Genomic DNA, 18,819 nt, shown 5'->3' with positions numbered 1-18,819 from the left:
CCAGGAACAAGAGCGAAAATACGCTAATGCTTGGAGGACTAGTATAGATATGGATATGTGAGTGAATGCTATTTAAGAGGACAAGATATTATGGAGAATTATTATTATTATTATTATTATTAATTCTCTAAACATTATTTTTATTTATTATTTTTGTCTTTGACTCTTTAAATTTGAATGTATGAAATTTTTTTTGAAATCTTATCAAATGTCAAAAATCCATGAAAATTCTACAAAATCCCACAGAATCCATTAAAATCCTGATTTAAAAGTCTTGCAGAATCCATTAAAATCCTGATTTTAAGTCTTGTAGAATCCTGCAAAATCTTAAAAGTCATGAAAATCCTGCAAAATCTTTTAAAATTCGTAGGATTTTTTTTAACTAAAAAAGTCCTTTAAAATCCTAATCCAATACACCCCCCTTAAAGTAAAAATAATAGATTTTATAATATATAATAAAAAATAATTGTTAAATTTTTAAATTAATAACTAATTAAAACCATGAAAATTATTCGATCTTGAGTAATTAAGAATATTATGTACATGATCTAGGTTGAAATTTTGTTAATGTCATTATAAAAAAATTAGTAATTAACTTTTTTTTTATCAAATTATTAATAATTAACTATTACTGTGTATTCATAACAAACATACAATTAGTATTATAATTATAAAATAATTAATGATATTGAATTACTTCATATCTCTATATTTATTTAAAAATATTTATCAACTAGTATTATACTTAATCTTGAAATTTCAATACCTTGAATTTAAATCTTAAGTTTAGTTAATTTTTAATATTATTTTTTATTATTTATTTTTATTTTTAAGATTCATTTTAATCTTTTTAAAATTGTGATTGTTTTTTATTTCAAGCCACATTTTTTAATTTTGCTTACTTATTCATCATTCATCCCATAAAAAATTTATTATATTTTCTTACATAAAAAAACTACTACTATTAAACTTAATTGATATTGAAATAGAAAAAGTCATAAACGATAAAAAAAAATCACATAAAATAGTCAAATGAGCATTTGAGAAATACAAAATTTTTAATATTATAATTTTTTTATTGTGTTTGTGAGATTAATTTTTTTATGTAATTTTTACTATATTTATAATTTTTTAGTTTAAAAGATAATTAAATTTTATAATTATCATGTAAATAAATATAGTGAGATAAATTTTGTCTTAAATAATAAAAAAAAATTGTATTAAAATGATCGCTATTTTATAAACACCAAATTAACCAAAATTTAAAAAATAAAATATCATAATTAATCTTTTGAAATAAAAAGACAAATAAAATAAATAGCTAAAAATATAATTTAATAATATAATAAGATAGAAAAAGACACTTTGCACACCGTTAGGTTCAGTTCAGACTTATCACAGAACAGTCACGCTCAGGGTGATGGGGGCTAAGACAACGAGATTTGTGAGGGAGGGAAGACTTCTGTCTCTAACAACATTCTAGAAAAATATTCAAAATACCATTTCTTTTCTTTTATATTTTTTTTCGTGGATTTTATTTAATCATCCCTTCCTTCGCAACAAAAAAAAAATGCAAAGAGAACATACGAGTCCCGGTAGAGAAGTAAAGTGCCATAAAAAACGACAAGACGTATCACGCTTCGCATATGGAATCTGTTTCAATTTTTTTCTTTATTTCGTGCCATTGTGAAGCTTGAATTTTCTATTTCGTTTTCTCCTTGCAGACAAAAGATTAATTAAGATTGTTATTATTAATACCAATGCCATCCTCACATCGAAGCTTACGCCTTCGACGAGTGAGAGCATTTTGGTCCTTAAAACAAACTCTGTAGAAACTTGGAGTTAGAGAACATCGATCGAAGCCCTAGGTGATAGAAAGAGACGCGTTTTGAATCTGCGAAATTCCAATGGCGTTTTGGTGGCCATTGCTCGTTTTAGCATGCGCTTATGGAATCTGTAGGTTCCTTCTCATGCTTATTCCTCCAAAGGTTCCTTCCATCGACGTTGACACTTCCGACGGTACTTTCTCTCTCCCTATCAATCTATAACTATCTATTTATCTATATACATACACACACGCGAAGTGTTGTGACGGTGAAATTGTGACAATGACAGTGTTGGACGATGGAAACCAAGCGCAGGAGAATAGCTTCATATACGTAAGTTCTCTCTCTCTCTCTCTCTGTTTTGGTTTACAAATTGTATATGAAATAATCGTGTAAATCGTTATGGTAAACGGTAATGTATTGCGTTTAATTGCATTTTTCACAATCGCTGGTATTCGTGATTGGTTCCGATTCAGGTACCTCCGAGAGGAACATCGCAGCAATCAGGCGGCAAGATAGTTCAGTGCTATGAGCCTGCAACTATGAAATATTTAGGATATATTCCTGCATTGACGCCTGAAGAGGTGAGTGAGCCTCACGATGTGTTCTTATAACTCTGGACTAATGGTTACGATGCGTAGTATTTGTATCTGTTTTGCTGAAGATAACAATCGATGGTTTAATTAGGAAGCACACTTTGTTTTCAATTAAACTTGTTTTCTGATTGGTGTTTGATGAAGCGCGATTTTTAGGATTCTTTTTCGTAGCTAAAGAAGTGGAGGGGTAAAAAATAAAACTCATATATATTCTTGTGAGTTTGGAAACCAGTTTCAAAACCAATGAAGCGTTAGTCCACCGTTAAGATTGCTTCTATGTTCTGTACATTGGAATGTGTGAGCTTCCGTTTAAAATGGTGCAAACTGGTTTCAAAATAGACTAGAAATCTACAAGGACATCATTTCCATGCTAGAAATATGCTGGTTGTGCTGAAGAAAATCTGACATGTTATAGCTTCTACCTTCGGGATAAGATTTTATACTACACTAGAACAGTGCCGGCTTGCACTTGATAATGTAACACAATCCAAATAGAATACCACCACCGTTTGAGCAAGAAGTAGAGTCGTCAATGATTGACATGTAGCACATCCATGGACTGTTTTAATATAATTATTGATTATTCATTTTGTTGTCTATGTTGAAGTACAAATCCTATGGAATTACTCTGATTTTTATGTTTGTTGTTCTCATAATCTCACTTGTTTTCCTGATGTTTCCTGAAATACAGGTTACTAGTTTTTGAGAAAATTATTTATTATTTACAAGCATTGCCAGATTAATTAGAACTGCTTTGCATGTATGGATAGGTCAAGGAACGAGTGGTAAAAGTAAGGAAAGCACAAAAAATGTGGGCAAAGTCTAGCTTCAAGCAAAGACGCTTGTTTTTGCGTATACTTTTGAAGTATATAATTAAACATCAAGCACTTATATGCGAGTAAGAACACTGCTTTTCTGTGGTTCGGACTGTGGAAATTGCATCATTTTTTTCTATGCTGCTTGGAAACATTTGTGATGTAGACTTGACTTCATATTTTCACTTTTGTTTTAAGTTATCTTATTGTTAAATTTATTTGGTCCGAAGTAGATGTAAATTGTGCATTTTGCATGATAATGTTGGTAACATTCTAATTCATGTGCTTTTATTAGAATATCTTCGCGTGATACTGGAAAGACTATGGTAGATGCCTCTTTAGGAGAAATAATGACTACATGTGAGAAGATCAATTGGCTACTGTCAGAGGGTGAGCAGTGGTTAAAGCCTGAATACCGGTACATGCTTCAATGTTTCTTTCTATTATTTTTATATTTCCTCATTTCATTTGAGCCATACAATAAGATAGTAGTTCTGTGCATATCTTTTATATAGAGTAAGTATACCATACTCCTTTTACCAGTAGTTCACGCTTCTCTTTACTTAAATTGATTATGATAGATTATATGTTTCATTATATTTCTGTTCTTCCTGTACTTTACTTTACACAATTACACCAAAATTAAGCCTTATAACTTTAAGATATGCATTGTTTTATAAGAAAAAAGAATATTATAACTTCTTCGGTCTACATGCATAGTTTTAATATCTCTGCAGTAAAATTTCAAATTATCTGAAGTCACTTCTGTGATCACTTTCTTTTTTCTCATGTGATAAAAAACTTTGCAGGTCTTCTGGAAGATCAATGCTTCATAAGAGAGCCAAAGTAGAATTTCACCCCCTTGGTGTTATTGGAGCCATTGTTTCATGGAATTATCCTTTCCACAATATTTTTAATCCTATGCTGGCTGCAATTTTTTCTGGAAATGGTATTGTGATTAAGGTATAAAATATGTTACTATCAACCTATCCACTATTATTTTTCCTGTTGTGCGTGTATTATGTTATTTTTAGACATTGCTTACAAATGTGCTTAATGGCAATAATGTTATATTCCCTGATAAAATTATAATAGAAAATTAAAATCTCTTACATGGTGTGATACCTTGGGTATGTTTGATTGTGTTTTTGTTTTTTAGTTTTTAAAAACCATTTTTTTAAACAGTTTTCAAAAACTGATTTTTGGAGAATAGAAGTGAGGTAAGATGTGAAAGTGCAACTAAAAACACAAATAATAAAAAACTCAAAATTTAAAGCCAAAACAACTTAGAGATGTTTTGTCCTTTTGGTTTTAAAAAATTAAGATATTAGTTTTGAAATCAGTTTTTTTGTTTTTAAAAACACAAAACAAACATGTCTCTACTCCTTACTCTTGCTGTTAGAGATATAATGAAACTATTCATAAATTTCCACCTAATAACCGTTTAGAAGATTGATATGGTTTCTACTAATCTGAGTCTCTAGGACCAGGTTTAATCCTTTTCACCCATTTTGTCATTATTGAGATGAATTTCAGCACGTTAAAATAGGCCTGTGCACTGTCCATGCTTTAAAACAAAAAAGGCTATTCCACAAGGATCATGTCAGAGTTGGAGGCATAAAACCATGTTTGAGCTCCCACCTAATAGCTTGAGCTTTTAGGATAATTGGTATTTAACAATATAAATTGCTTTTATGTTTTTTAATTTGACATAAAACCATGTGCTTCTTATTGTAGATTTCAGAGCATGCAAGTTGGTCTGGATGCTTTTACTTCCGGATCATCCAATCAGCCCTTGCTGCTATAGGAGCTCCAGAGGACCTTGTTGAGGTGATAACAGGGTAGGCCCATTTGTCTTACCATTTATTTTTTCATTTTGTTCTATGGATGTTTTATCATCTATGACATTGATTGGACCGTCTTCTAGGTTTGCTGAAACGGGTGAAGCATTAGTATCTTCTGTTGATAAAGTCATATTTGTCGGATCACCTGGTGTTGGTAAGATGGTATGATTCCCCTGACCAATTGAATGAGTTCATTCTGTGCTCTCACCTAGAATTGTATCAAAATTCATTACTTCCATAATTTTTTAGATTTTGGCAAAAATACCAATATGTTATGCATTTAGATAATGAATAAAGGAACTCAAAAGTCGGTGCTTAACTAATAGTCTGACGAGCACCTGTTGAGTATGTAGCCCAAACACCCCCCCCCCCCAAAAAAAATGTACAAACTATTTGCCTCAAATGTTGTAGTAAATCACTGAATTTCTCATTTAGAATGATGTTTCATAAACAAAATCATTACATTATTTACCATATACCATTCCATTCTTTTTTATGACGGTATCCTATTTCCCATGAAATTAAAAGTTTTTGTGCTTTCCTAATATGCTTCATCTTTTTATGCAGATAATGAAAAATGCTGCTGACACACTTATACCAGTGACGCTGGAGCTTGGTGGGAAAGATGTATTTATTGTTTGTGAAGATGTAGATTTGGACCATGTACGAATCCTTTCTACCTCTTCAGATTCCCCAAAACTTGGATGTAATTATTAATCATACAAGCTTAATGAAATATCCATTCTTGAGTACCTTAGTTTTAACAGGCTTTGGTCTGCTGAATATAGGTTGCACAAATTGCTGTCAGGGCTGTTCTTCAGTCAAGTGGACAGAACTGTGCTGGAGCTGAGCGATTTTATGTCCACAGGGAAATTTATTCTTCTTTTGTCAGTAAAGTTACCAAAATCATCAAGTCTGTTACAGCTGTAAGTGTTTTTAATAACATTTCATTAATTAAACAAATCTTACCCTCGGTGTAACTTTCATAATGAGCTTCTAAAGCATATAATCATGTATGCTCATACATTATTGTGATAAGGTTGCTTTTTCATAACTTATTACTGGCTTTATATTCTAGTGTGTTCTATTTATTTTGAACTCTTCAAAATGAATAGTATCTGAGAATTTAGTGACGAACAAATTGCGTGGCATTGCTGACATGCTCCAATACTCTTCTGAGATAATGTTTTCCTTTAAAACAGAAAGCGCTGAAATCTGGGTCTCATGATATATACTAACTGAAAGGAGGGATAAAAGTATCAGAAATTTATGTTCATTCACAGATTGCATTAACATTGAGGACTACAATAAAACAAGAACTCGTTGCTAATTGATTATTGAAGATGTACTATTGGCCTAGAACTGGAAGTGTCGAGTATAAAGAAGTCAAATTTTTAATTAATTTGTTGGTTATTGATTTTTTGCAGGGCCCACCACTTGTTGGAAAGTATGATATGGGAGCTTTATGCATGCATGAGCATTCTGAAAAGCTCCAAGGCCTTGTAAATGATGCTTTAGACAAAGGAGCTGAAATTGTTGCCCGTGGAAGTCTTGGACATATAGGTGAAGATGCAGTTGATCAATTTTTCCCCCCTACTGTGATTGTGAATGTGAATCACACAATGAGACTGATGCAAGAAGAGGTAACAAAACTTGCTAGCTTTTCTACTTTACGATGTTATTTATTTATTTATTTTTATTAGAAATATTCTACACATACACACTCATACATCACTTTACATGGGCATAGTTTTCATCATCTAATTACAGTTCGTTACACCACGTGTTTTGCACACTTACACCTTTGATTTTGCCACAAAATCTTAGTTTCACTGTTAGTAGATTCCATACCTAAACTGCAACCATTTAAGATTTTCTGAAATTTTGGTAATCATGTCCCGTCACAGTCATATGCATCGCAATTATGCATTTAAATTCTATTTCCCTTCTATATTGTATGCTTCAGCAAATGCTTACTAAATTCATCTGTGCAATTAAATGCTAACTAGGCATTTGGACCAATCATGCCGATAATGAAATTCAGCTCCGATGAGGAGGTTGTCAGGCTTGCAAATGATTCAAAATATGGTCTCGGCTGTGCTGTATTTTCAGGCAGTCAGAGTCGTGCCAGAGAGATAGCTTCACAGATACATGTTGGGGTAGCTGCAGTTAATGATTTTGCAGCAACATACATGTGTCAGGTAAATTTATTTCGCTGCTCAAGAGTATTAGATTAGATAATTTCTGCTACATAGTAATAAATCACTTAATTAGGGTAAGAGAGATTACCGAGCAAGGAATATTTGAAAAAAAAAAGTAGCTGCACCAGAGGGCTAATGAGGAAGTTAGTATAAGTAAGATTTGAAATGGTGGAGTCAGCCAATTTGGCTGAAGAACCAACTACTGGATTTTTGTTCCAAAAGATAACGACATATAAATAAGAGGGTACAGAGAAATTCTAAAGGCTTGTTAATGAGCTTATCACTTTATATTATGAGAAAATAATACTGACTTGCTGTTGCTAATTTCCTGTAACGTCCGCATCGCCATGAACTACTTGTGTATGAAATAATTTATGCTCTTGGCATATATAGTTTCTAATCAGATAAAGATGCATGTTTAATTCAAATAGATGTCTTTTTTATTTTTATATTGGTTAAATTGTAAATAACCTGCTGTAACTTTAGACTGTTGGCAAATTAACCACTCAGGATATAATTTTCGCAATTTACCCATTCGAACTTTAATCATCCAGTAAATTGCTCTTTTTTATTTCCAAAATCTTGACTATAATAATAGTATAATGATAGCCCAAAATGTTTCAGAATTTGCTTCTCTACCGGAAGCGTTTGGTTTGCAAAGAAAATGCATGAACATAATGATCCATTTTTTAGTAAAAATATAAATTGTTCTGGTACACCTAAAAGTCTCACATCGCTTAAGAGTCGAGTTTAAGGGTAGTTTATAAACATCCTCTCTCCTTAACCCACCGAAGCGTCTTTTAAAGGACAAAACCGTGACGGCCTAACAAGTGTCAAAGCGGACGATATCTCGGTTGCGTTAACTCTAACGATGACAGCGAACTTATGGTAGGAACATTTGGCGCTAGAAGGAGGGTCTGGGCTACTCTTGTCCCTTAGCATCGACTGGGGGCTTGTTCTGATATTCCTAAAAGTCCCACATTACTTAAGAGTCGAGGCTAAGAGTTTTTTATAAATACCCTCTCTCCTTATTCTACCGAGGTGCCTTTTAAAGGACAAAATCGTGAATGGCCCTATGAGTGTCAAAGCAGACAATATCTCAGATGCGGTAATCCTAACGATCACAACAGATTTACGGTAGAAATAGAAGACATAAAAACAATAATTTACGAGTGCTTAAATTTCTGGTGATTTGCTAAAACTATCAAGAAGTAATTTATCAGAGGCCTGAGCTTGGAAACGGCTAACCTGTTTAACCCTGTACTTATGCAGCTGTTTTTTCTTCTTTTTTTTAATCTTTTCAATCTGCCTGGAAATTTTAACTTAACCTAGATTATCCTCTAATTTTTACCGATATAATTATGCAATACGATTTTGCAGTCCCTGCCATTCGGGGGTGTAAAACATAGCGGATTTGGACGATTTGGTGGTATAGAAGGTTTGCGAGCTTGTTGTCTTGTTAAAGCAGTTGTTGAAGATCGATGGTGGCCATTTGTCAAAACAAAGATACCTAAGCCTATTCAGGTCAGTGAGGATAACTTACCATCATAATATACTATTATTATATTTTATTTTACCGTGAATAGAAACTCTAATGGTCTTCTTGTGTGCCATAGTATCCCGTTGCGGAGAATGGGTTCGAATTTCAGGAGTCACTTGTTGAAGCGCTTTATGGTCTCGGCATATGGGACCGGTTGCGAGCATTAGTAAACGTTTTAAAAATGCTTACTGAGCAGAATCCTAGCGGCAGCAGCAGCAGCACTAAGAGAAGAATCGACTAATTGTCAGGTTGGGTAACATGCTAAATGGTTATTGTTGTCTACTTCAATTTATTGGGGGCTTTTGCATTTGCTTGACATTTATCTCTAACTGCAATTTTTGTAAATGTGCCCCGTGCCCTGTCATTTTAGTCGAGCTTTGGTATCAAGTTTAATATCATTTTTAACTACCCCCCATCACCACCACCAAAAGCTTTTAATAATGTGTGACGATTTACATTGTGATTATTTGGGTGTATTGAGGGAAGTAGGAGAAAAGGAAATAAGAAGCAAGTATAATCTTCCTATATAAATTTATACTTTTATATAATTTAAAAGTGCATAATATGTAAAATGAATGATATGTTAAAAATAAGTAAATGAGTTAATTATCCATATACTACCAATATAAAATTTTTTATACTGATAACCAATCATATCTTTTAAATTATTTTATTTATTTTTATTTTATTAAATAGGCAACTGACATGATATTTTTAAAAGATATAATTAGTTATTAGTGTAAAAAAAATTTACATTGACAGTGTATAGGTAATTATCTCTAAATAAATTTGCATGTTTTAAATACTTTATTATTTTGAAAAAAAAATTGGATGGATTTTGTTGGATCAACCAAAAACAGTCATTTCTTAACCCACTGATACACCCATCTTTTGAGAGATCAATCTAATATAAATTTGTCATTTTTTAACAAATTTTGATTCAAGTTTGATTTTTGAAAAAAAAAAAACTCATCATATTTTATTTAACTCTCAACTAAACCAGGTATTTAGTTAAATCTAAAACGAAACTTGAAACTTTAAAACACTTCTACGAAACCAAGAAAAAAATTAATTGAAAATTATTAATTTGAATTTGTTGAAAACTAGAGAATCATTAAATACGATGTCATTAGATTTTTATATTTTTTAATAAATTGTAATCGATTAGTATTTAAAAAAGTGTATTTTAATGAATTTTGTAATTTTAGGAAGTAAAATAGGAAAAAAATGAAGAAAAAAATTATAGTTTAAGATTAACATGGGTGTAAGTTAATTTGTAAAAATCATTTCTTATTAGTTTCTTTAAAATCTTAATTTAATTTTATGTAGAAATTAGTTTTAACATGAAAAAATTTATTTTGATTTTCTTATTTTTGAAGATTATTTAAACAAGTTTTGAGAGAAGAAAAGGAAAGAGAATTGATTGATATTAATAATATGATAGAAAATAAAAGATGTCAAATAGAATGCTCGCAATTGTCCGAACATCAAAACTGAAGCTCGCACTTTCCTTCGGAAACGTCGCATGAGATAGCCCCCTTGGCGAATCACCACATGCATTCAGTGCCAGCGACTATATTGGAAGGACAGAAACAAGAAAACTTCTATGTGCATTCAACAATTATTCACACTTGTATGCTCGTGTGATTTCCCACGAAACTGAATCTTCTGGCAATAGGCCATCTATCATACAACCATCTCGCTTACTACTTACTAGTGCAACCATAAACCTCTCTTTGTCTAACGACGAAGGATACATTAATTGCTCTTCCTGAAACAAAGAAAAATGTGTTATTTGCAACACAGTATTTTTTCAAGTGTTGTTAGTTGGCATTGTTTAAGCTCCGAATTCGTGATTACCATCTGATTATTCAGTAATAAAAAATCTAAGCATATTTTTATAGATAATTATAAAAGTAGCAATTTCTTTTTCTATAAAATTTAGACAGGAACTTGCATCCTCCAAAATAAGAAGTAATTAAGAAAGCATTTAAAGGAACATACTTGGCCTAATAAAAATAACTTATAAACTCTGATTTTTTTTATCCCTTATAAACTTAGTGTTATTTCAACAAGTTTTACAAAAAAAAAAAACAAAAAAAAAAAACATGCCAAAATAATTTCTGTTAAGCCTGTTTTAAAAAGTTGCACAATTAAAATCTGTGAATAAAATTTCATTTAAATAAATTACTATTTGTTTGATTAACTATTAATTACACTTTAAATTTATCAACAAGCTCCGTGTCCAAAAGCCAAACAATAGAAAAATTAAAATGTATTTCTAAAATTTGTATATTCAACTATACCAAGATATCAAGGAACGAAGTTGATCCCGTCCCTGATTTTCTAATTCTTCACACATCCTAAAATTTACCCATCATTATTAAAAAAAATTAACTTTTAAAAATAGAAATAAAAGTATCCAATAAATTGAAGTATCTTTTAATATATTTTGAATTGTAAAATACAAATTAGTTATTAAATTATATTTAAAAAAGAATAAAAGTATATTTTATATTAATTGTTAAAATAAAAAAAATTAATAATATATGTTATTCATATGGATAAAATATTAACGGGATAAATGTCATTCCCACCTAGCATATGAACACAATTTTGTTTGCAATAGACAAGTGATATCGGGTTTAAGATGTTACCTCGGGGAGTTCATAAAATTCCTCAGGAGATATCTGTAACAAATCCATAGCAGTTTGACCTGTACACCATGCTAAAACTTTCGTACCCATGTCCGCAAGAGTAATTTTCAGATGGAATGTGCGTACTGCCGTAGCATCAGAAATTGCACGACAAAAGCTGCATTCCACCGATCCATCAGACATCTTGTTGACAAAATGACCACAGAGAGAATGTGAAAATCTTGTATTAACGTTAAAATACTCGATTGGATCAAGCCAGACCCGACATACCTGCAACAATATTAAGGAAAATAATCAGAATTTGTAGATAAATAATAAGTAGCGGAGATACTTAAAAAGAAAAGGCATACTGGGCAGGGAAAGAGATTCAGAACCGTCTACAAGTACGGTCAGTTATATTTGACGATAATAATATAATGAAATCTATTACATACGCAATATTTTAAAAATATTATCTTGCTCTCTATTTTTCATTACACCAATAATATTATCTAATACCTTTTTCTAATTGTACAATTTTACATATTCTAATAAAATTCGTGAAGATTGAGCATATGGCAGTTTGACGTTCCACATACACCAACTCTGTTGCATTTCTTGCATGCGAAATGCGCTTTTCTAGATGAGGCTAGGTGTGAGAAACAAAACAGTAAAAGGGACCAAAGGTCAAAGAACTAGTTCCGACCGGTACACTACAAGCCCGGGCATCAATCAAGGGAAAAAAAATTTCTCTCCTTCATTACTGTACTTTTGGGAAATATAAATATTTTTTATTTTGTGACACTTCTCCGTTTCATTTATATCTCAAAAATTAGAATAATCAAAGAAATAGAGAGAAAGAAATGAAATAAAATGAAACAGACTTGGGTCATCTGGTGTTTTCACTAGTGCTTCGTTCATTATGGTTGACCATGTGCGTACATTGAAGAAACAAGGAATATCAAGATCCAACAATAAAATAAAGTACAAAAGTAGCTAAGGTTATTGCAAGATGTCTTGTTTCAAATACAAAATATAATATGTTCGGGTACATGATATCAAATTGCAATGGCTATAATTAATGATTTGCCTGAAAAATGTTAATAACACAGAAGACAATAGTAACTTGAATACTGCATAGAAATATAAGTTTAATAGTGTTTTTTAAGCTTGTCTACTGAATAGCGGTTTATATTTACTTTATTCAAAAAAGCTTACGGTAATAATTAAAACCAGACAGAAAAAAGTCAAATAGACATTCAAATAATACTAATATTTAACTCTTACTTGCGGATAGCTAGTCTGGTCAGAAATATCAGAGAGTTGCAATAGCTTATGAAGGCAAGATGAGTTGATCAATGATGGTAAGCAACTGAGATTGATGAAAGAAGCCCCAATACCATTCTCAAACCATAATACTTCCAGACTGTTAATCCAAAAACATTCAACTGCATTGTATGATTATGTGGATACTTCAACCAGAGTACAAAAACGCATTATAAACTAACACAGATAAACCAGGTAGAGCAGACAATATGATGGAAAAGGGAACTAGGCAACACTTTGAAGTTTGAAGCAAGTATTAAAAGATTCGTTCTATTTTACATTGTCAATTTTCACAATTATCTTTTTCCTTATGTGATGGCTAGTCGTGTGCGTCAGTTTTTAACATTGAAGTTGGAGGTGCTCACCACTTTTGTTTCGACTCCTTGCATGTCAAACCAGATATAAATACAGTGTGACCGAGACTCACTCTTCCCAATGACCTGAGAAATATTATAAGAACGAAAAATATGTTAAGAAAAGATTAAGAGAATATTTGGAAGTGCAAAGAGAAATTCAAATGGTTCCATTTTACTGTTTAATATTAATACACCCCCCCCCCCCGATTTCTTGTCCTCTTCTTCCTTCCCATCCCTTCATTCCCATATTCGTTTTAATTTTTCAGTTGGAAAATTTCAAGCTTAGGCCTACCCGGGCTTGTAACCTGTCCACTCAATACTGCTAAGTATAGCTCGAAAACAACTTTAGTGTTGCTAATCATTACCAAAATCGGGAAAAATGAAGCTTTGTGCAAATTTCTCCGCTAGTATCCGCGATTCTTAAAGAGAAAACAGTTTCTTGGTTATTATCTTCTTTGATAATATCTGTAACAACGCCATAGAGACTGATGCCAGTCATCTTTTTACGAAGGTCGACCACAAATGTCTGCAAAACTTCACCCAAGTAATAAAGTTAAGTAATCGACCATAAAATGCACAAGACAAACTTTAAGCAGAGTACATAGATGGTGACTAAAATATTAATAATAAAAGAGAAAAGCTAATAACAAATTTTATTTCCCAATACATCCTTTTATTACTGGACAAAATTATGTAGGTTCCACCTAATTATTGAGTCACACAAATTTCACGCATGAAAAAGTAACAAAAGTGTGTTCCTAAGCTTAAGAGAATAAGATAATCAAAACACCGGTAATTGGCTGGCTTCCAACATAAATAAAGTAAAATAACGTGCAAGATAGCTATTGAGATCAAGAACAAAAGAAAATAAGGAAAAAACTATCCTTTAATTTTTATTTGGAGGGGTGGTAGATGGTAAACTCACCCGAATAGGATAATTACTGAAATCAATGGTGCCCTGAGAATCACGGGGCAGGCTCACTTGAGAAAACTTGAGACCTTGACTGGGATTGTAGGAACCCAAGGGCCGTGAACCATGACGGCGATTTGGTGTCAATGTTACGCACACCTAGTCGACAAAGCTGTTTAATAATACTTTCTTCATATGACAATGACTATTGTTTATGTCAATTCGGAAAATTTATAAATCACCTGTTCTTCATGTTGAATATAAGGCACCAAATATAATTGTGTTTCACTTCCATATTCAAGGCAAAACTCTTCACTCGTTTCAATATCACAGTCCGCTGAACTTGCAACGTATGGTTTGTCCAGTGCAAGCATACTTCCCACTCTGTATACCCCCCAAAAGTGAATGTTATTCATGCAAGAAAAGTATTCAGCTCGAAAAGTCTGACCGCATCGAGTACTCACCTGAAAAGATTGCCAAGGATAGTCTGCTCTCCCCACAAGAAAAATTTTAATGTGACTCCATCACCATCAACAAGAGTAATCTGTTTTCTTTGTAAGCATCCAGAGTTCCCTTGAATTTCCCCAGATTCAATCTTCTCAATTCTATAATCAATATAAGAAAATAGAAGGGTCACGTGCAAGAGGAAAAAAGTTGACTATTTAGGTCTATGGACTACACATTAATGAACTAGTAAATACTTTAAAACTCGTAGCTATACTTCTGCATATTTGTACAAACAGTAAAATTAAGCATGAAATTTTACTATCACGCAATGCTCCGTAAATTCACAATATGCTCACAACAAAGTCAAGTGGTTTTTACCTGGCATAAAGCGAATATGAAGCCCCTCCATTCACTGCATCAAGAGAAATTGAAGAGAAAGAGTCTGAACAAAATTGAGCTCCTAGTAGCATTGCGTCATCATCCTGATTCTACGGTTAAGAAGAAAACGAAAGGATTATAATCATGAAAACTTGATCTGAATCTCATCTTTTAGGTGTAGCACAAAGACCAAAAGGTAGAATCTAAAGAAGCACAGAATTTGTTCCGAACTTGAACTACTTGTTATATGAAACTACAATGATCAAATCTAATGACCACTAATATACATATTGATAAAGTATTTGACCGTTACCTCATCCAATATAATCACAAGATACTCTGTTGGCAAGAGACGTGGATGTCCAGAACCTTGAGTGGCAGCCCGGAGGTAGCAACCTGTGAGGAAAATCTCCCTCCCTCGCTTCAGAATTCCATTCTGAAGGCCTGCCAAGTCATAGAATCTGCTGGGCAAAATATGATATGTTTAATATAAAATGAAATTGCAATTTGCAAATAAGAGAATGCTAAGTTTTCATTGCAAATTACTAGCCACGTGTTCAATACATGCATGTGTGAATATTTGACAAAGAAAATGTAAATCATTCGAAAATTAAAATGCATTACAAGAAAAGTTGATTCGATAAACAATGGAAAAGAGAGAATATCTTCTTAAACTTAATTCACTATTGGATTGTCTCCCGAGTAATTTGAACAAATAATGCACTCAAATATAAGATAAACAAGCAACGTGTAGTGAACTACAAATAAAAACCAGTTGACAGTGCAAGTATAGAGTAAAAACTTTATTCTATTATGCATCAAACTACAAAATTAAGTTTGATCCTGATTGGCTTAATAGTTAATATTGCATACTGCAATTACCTGCGGTGTAGGTAGATATCTATGATATTGGAGCTCCAATAATCTCCTAGTGTCAGCATGTAGATGTTTGTGCCTGCAAATAATAAGCATCAATCGTTACAAAATCAAACTTAAAAAAGATACAACCACCAAGCCTAAAAACCTGAAACCTATATTCAGGGGAAAATGCTTCAATTCCAAAGTACCTGGGAGCACAAATGCATCGATAATAACAGCTTCTAGAACACCGTTCAAGGACAGGAAATTCTTCTTGTATATGGAATCAATGGTAACAGTGTTCGGAAGCTTCGTCCTCCGGTGATTCTTCTTGAGTTGGTCAATCAATTCGAGCCTCTTCTTCGGAGCACCGACCCTACGCTGTTCACTCCATGCCTTCAAAACAAAATGAACGATAACAAATGCAGTCAAATACAGCTGAGACCTAAATAAACTCAATACCACGCTAGAGTAACGATTAAACTCACATTTAGAACAGTAATCGCTACATAGCCTATCTAATTCCATAACTGATGAACGAAACCGACTACGAATCCCTAATTAATGCATTTCGTAGTGCGTGCACTGAGGAAATTGCATCGGAAACAAACACGAAATGGAGGAGCGAAGGTGAATTACCTGAGAGAGTTCAGAGAGCAAGATCGCGGAAGTGACGCCACTTGAATAAGCAATGCAAGTCTTGAGAACACGAGACACGATCCAACTCCATCCAAATCCAGTGGAACCTTCGTCGTCTCCGTTTGGATCGCTTTCCAGTGATAATATCTCCGATCTTGCGTAATCCACGAATTTGAGGAAAGGATCTTCTTCTTCTTCTTGATCTTCTTGGCAACGGTCTAAGTCCATGGCGGAATCTCCCTTTGTATCGAAGCCATAATCGCGATGCTCCATTTTCGATTGGGTGAGTTTTCAAATGCAGGACATGAAGATGAGAAGTCTTTCTGCGTATTTGCGGATTGGGTATATGGCGGCTTTGGCGCGGTTTTCAATTAAAATGTTTCTCCTTTTGTAATTTTTGGCGGGTAATTGTGGGCTGGGCCACCTACAACTTTAGGGCCCAAATATCATAGGGGCAGTTCGGCCTTATTTTTTGTAAGCAATATTTTGATCAAAAAGTAAACAACTGAACAAGGAACATTCATAATGAGCTTTTACGCTTCGGCCTTCACTCCTATATGATAATTACTGAGTTTTTTTTTTTTTTTCAACAAAGAAGAGAGTAACTTTTTTTATTCATGAAATAAGGGAGAAAAATTTTATGAGTACATTACTTATAGATATAAATGTATAATTGATGAAATTTAAAAATAAAAAACATTGTTTGAAAAAAAAATTCGGTTACTATATTAATGTACATTATCTAATGAATTTACGGATAACTAATCTTTCTATAAAATTAAAAAGTAAAAAAAAAATAAAAAGTTTAGCCATCTTTAGTGCTTCTATCAATTCTATCTTCTTTTTCACCCATAAGATTTAAATGCAAAATCTTAGTTAAAAAATACAAACTTAATACCGCTTGGACAAATTATGTGTTATTTGAATAACATTTTTAAACTTTTACTTGATTTGATTTTTACATAATAATATATACTATTAATAAAGAAGACTATTTTATTTCATATATATATATATATATATATATATATATATATATATATATATATATATATATATATATATATATTAGAACAATTTTGTTCATATAACTCTCAAACTACACTTTTTTTTATCTTTTAAAAACTACCTTTTCATTTACAACTTTCAAAACATATTATTATTATTATTATTATTATTATTATTATTATTATTATCTCTTAAAAATAAAGAACGAACTTGATTTCTCTGTGGTACATATGCACATGTAATCTGTATACTCTTTCTCTATAACCCTGATATCAATTTCTCTCTCTTTGGCACATGCATAAGCTATAATATTGACAACTGATTTTTCTTATAAATTAGTAAGATTACTTTTTTGTGTGCAATTTTTTTTTTTAAATCTCATTTTCTTTCCCAAATAAATCCAAGAGTTCCCTGCGTCCACAATTTTAACTATTAATCGATAGTAAAAGTTCTACCACGTGAGTTCAATCAAAACACCACTATTCAAACACGACAGATGCTAGCGTGAGGAGTTTGACATGTCCTCCATCGTGCAAGAGTAATGTGGACGGTTGTATATGTAAATTAAAAGTTCCTTAGTCACAATTTCAATTGCACCACTTAGTAGATAATGTTTAACTCTATATTTTTAACAAAAATTTCACATGCAGAAGTCTATAATTTGCATTAGCGTTGAAAAATTAATTATATAAAAATAGTGACTACACTTCGACAAGTTTACCTGACATAGTAATATCATTTATTTTTTCAATATTTAAAATAAAAAATTATATCAACGATTAAATTTAATTTTTTCAAAGATGTATTGACATTGATATATCTCGTTATTTATGAATATATATTCAAAAATTATCTCTTACATTTAAATTAAATAAAATATTCTTTAATATTTTAATAATAAATATTTACATATTTAGCTGGAAAATATTGAATGAGAGAAAATTTTAAAAAAGTAAATCTTGTTTGGTTCAACTTTTAGAAAAAGAGAATAGGAATATTAGCAAACCAAAATATTTTTTTCTAATTTTAACTCCCTTCAATATTAGGAATTTGGAAGGAAAGAGAGAAATTTAAAATCAATTTTAGTATGATATCAAAAATATTCTTACTTATATTATTAATTTTAAAATTATAAATATATCAAGATAATTATTAAAATAACAAATAAACTTAAAATTATAAATGATATATAAGCATTATATTTATTAAATGTTAAAATATTTTTATTTCTTGTAATTTTATTTATTTTACCTTTTAGTTCTCATAGTTTAAAATAATTATTTTTAATTTATATACTTATATTTTTAAATCATTTTTATTTTTATAATTTAATATAAATTTTTTTAGTCATTATATTTACAATTTTTTTTTTTAAAATAGCCTTTAACATTAATTTTTTTGTAATGTTATCTTTTTTATATTGACATTAATTCAACTTT

The 18,819-nt window shown here is 31.5% G+C and overlaps 2 protein-coding genes across 2 annotated transcripts; one reads left to right on the top strand and one right to left on the bottom strand.

Moving 5' to 3' along the window:
- The first annotated feature begins 1,445 nt into the window (after positions 1 to 1,445).
- LOC109808419 (aldehyde dehydrogenase 22A1) lies at positions 1,446 to 9,288 on the top strand. Its single transcript, XM_020371419.3, has 14 exons — positions 1,446 to 2,019; positions 2,116 to 2,159; positions 2,303 to 2,410; positions 3,193 to 3,320; positions 3,533 to 3,655; positions 4,047 to 4,200; positions 4,975 to 5,078; positions 5,165 to 5,243; positions 5,649 to 5,744; positions 5,870 to 6,007; positions 6,509 to 6,724; positions 7,091 to 7,282; positions 8,663 to 8,806; positions 8,899 to 9,288. Exons 1-14 carry the CDS (start codon positions 1,908 to 1,910, stop codon positions 9,061 to 9,063), a joined length of 1,803 nt encoding a protein of 600 aa, XP_020227008.1. The 5' UTR covers positions 1,446 to 1,907; the 3' UTR covers positions 9,064 to 9,288.
- Positions 9,289 to 10,400: 1,112 nt separating this feature from the next.
- Positions 10,401 to 16,907, bottom strand: LOC109809400 (Nucleic acid-binding proteins superfamily). Its single transcript, XM_020372699.3, has 13 exons — positions 16,373 to 16,907; positions 15,943 to 16,129; positions 15,758 to 15,830; positions 15,189 to 15,336; positions 14,876 to 14,985; positions 14,515 to 14,655; positions 14,293 to 14,434; positions 14,066 to 14,209; positions 13,506 to 13,666; positions 13,150 to 13,224; positions 12,746 to 12,884; positions 11,480 to 11,749; positions 10,401 to 10,593 (listed from the first exon to the last, which is right to left on the bottom strand). Exons 1-13 carry the CDS (start codon positions 16,643 to 16,645, stop codon positions 10,444 to 10,446), a joined length of 2,013 nt encoding a protein of 670 aa, XP_020228288.1. The 5' UTR covers positions 16,646 to 16,907; the 3' UTR covers positions 10,401 to 10,443.
- Between the last annotated feature and the right edge of the window lie 1,912 nt (positions 16,908 to 18,819).

The sequence above is a fragment of the Cajanus cajan genome, chromosome 5 (assembly GCF_000230855.2).
Source record: "Cajanus cajan strain Asha chromosome 5, NIPB_CcT2T_4, whole genome shotgun sequence".
In the NCBI taxonomy this organism is placed as follows: Eukaryota; Viridiplantae; Streptophyta; class Magnoliopsida; order Fabales; family Fabaceae; genus Cajanus; species Cajanus cajan.
The sequence above is the reverse complement of the archived record's forward strand: the minus strand, read 5'-3'. Positions and strand labels throughout refer to the sequence as shown.

Bases quoted from the DNA above. Each gene is read 5' to 3' on its own strand.
- LOC109809400 (XM_020372699.3), bottom strand. From the start codon at position 16,645: ATGGAGCATCGCGATTATGGCTTCGATACAAAGGGAGATTCCGCCATG. The intron at 14,210-14,292 runs GTGATTTATAAA...TTTGTCGACTAG, and splicing joins ATATTCAACATGAAGAACAG to GTGTGCGTAACATTGACACC. The intron at 12,885-13,149 runs GTGAGCACCTCC...TTGGATTAACAG, and splicing joins AAGGAGTCGAAACAAAAGTG to TCTGGAAGTATTATGGTTTG.
- LOC109808419 (XM_020371419.3), top strand. From the start codon at position 1,908: ATGGCGTTTTGGTGGCCATTGCTCGTTTTAGCATGCGCTTATGGAATC. The intron at 2,411-3,192 runs GTGAGTGAGCCT...ATGTATGGATAG, and splicing joins CTGCATTGACGCCTGAAGAG to GTCAAGGAACGAGTGGTAAA. The intron at 5,244-5,648 runs GTATGATTCCCC...CTTTTTATGCAG, and splicing joins CACCTGGTGTTGGTAAGATG to ATAATGAAAAATGCTGCTGA.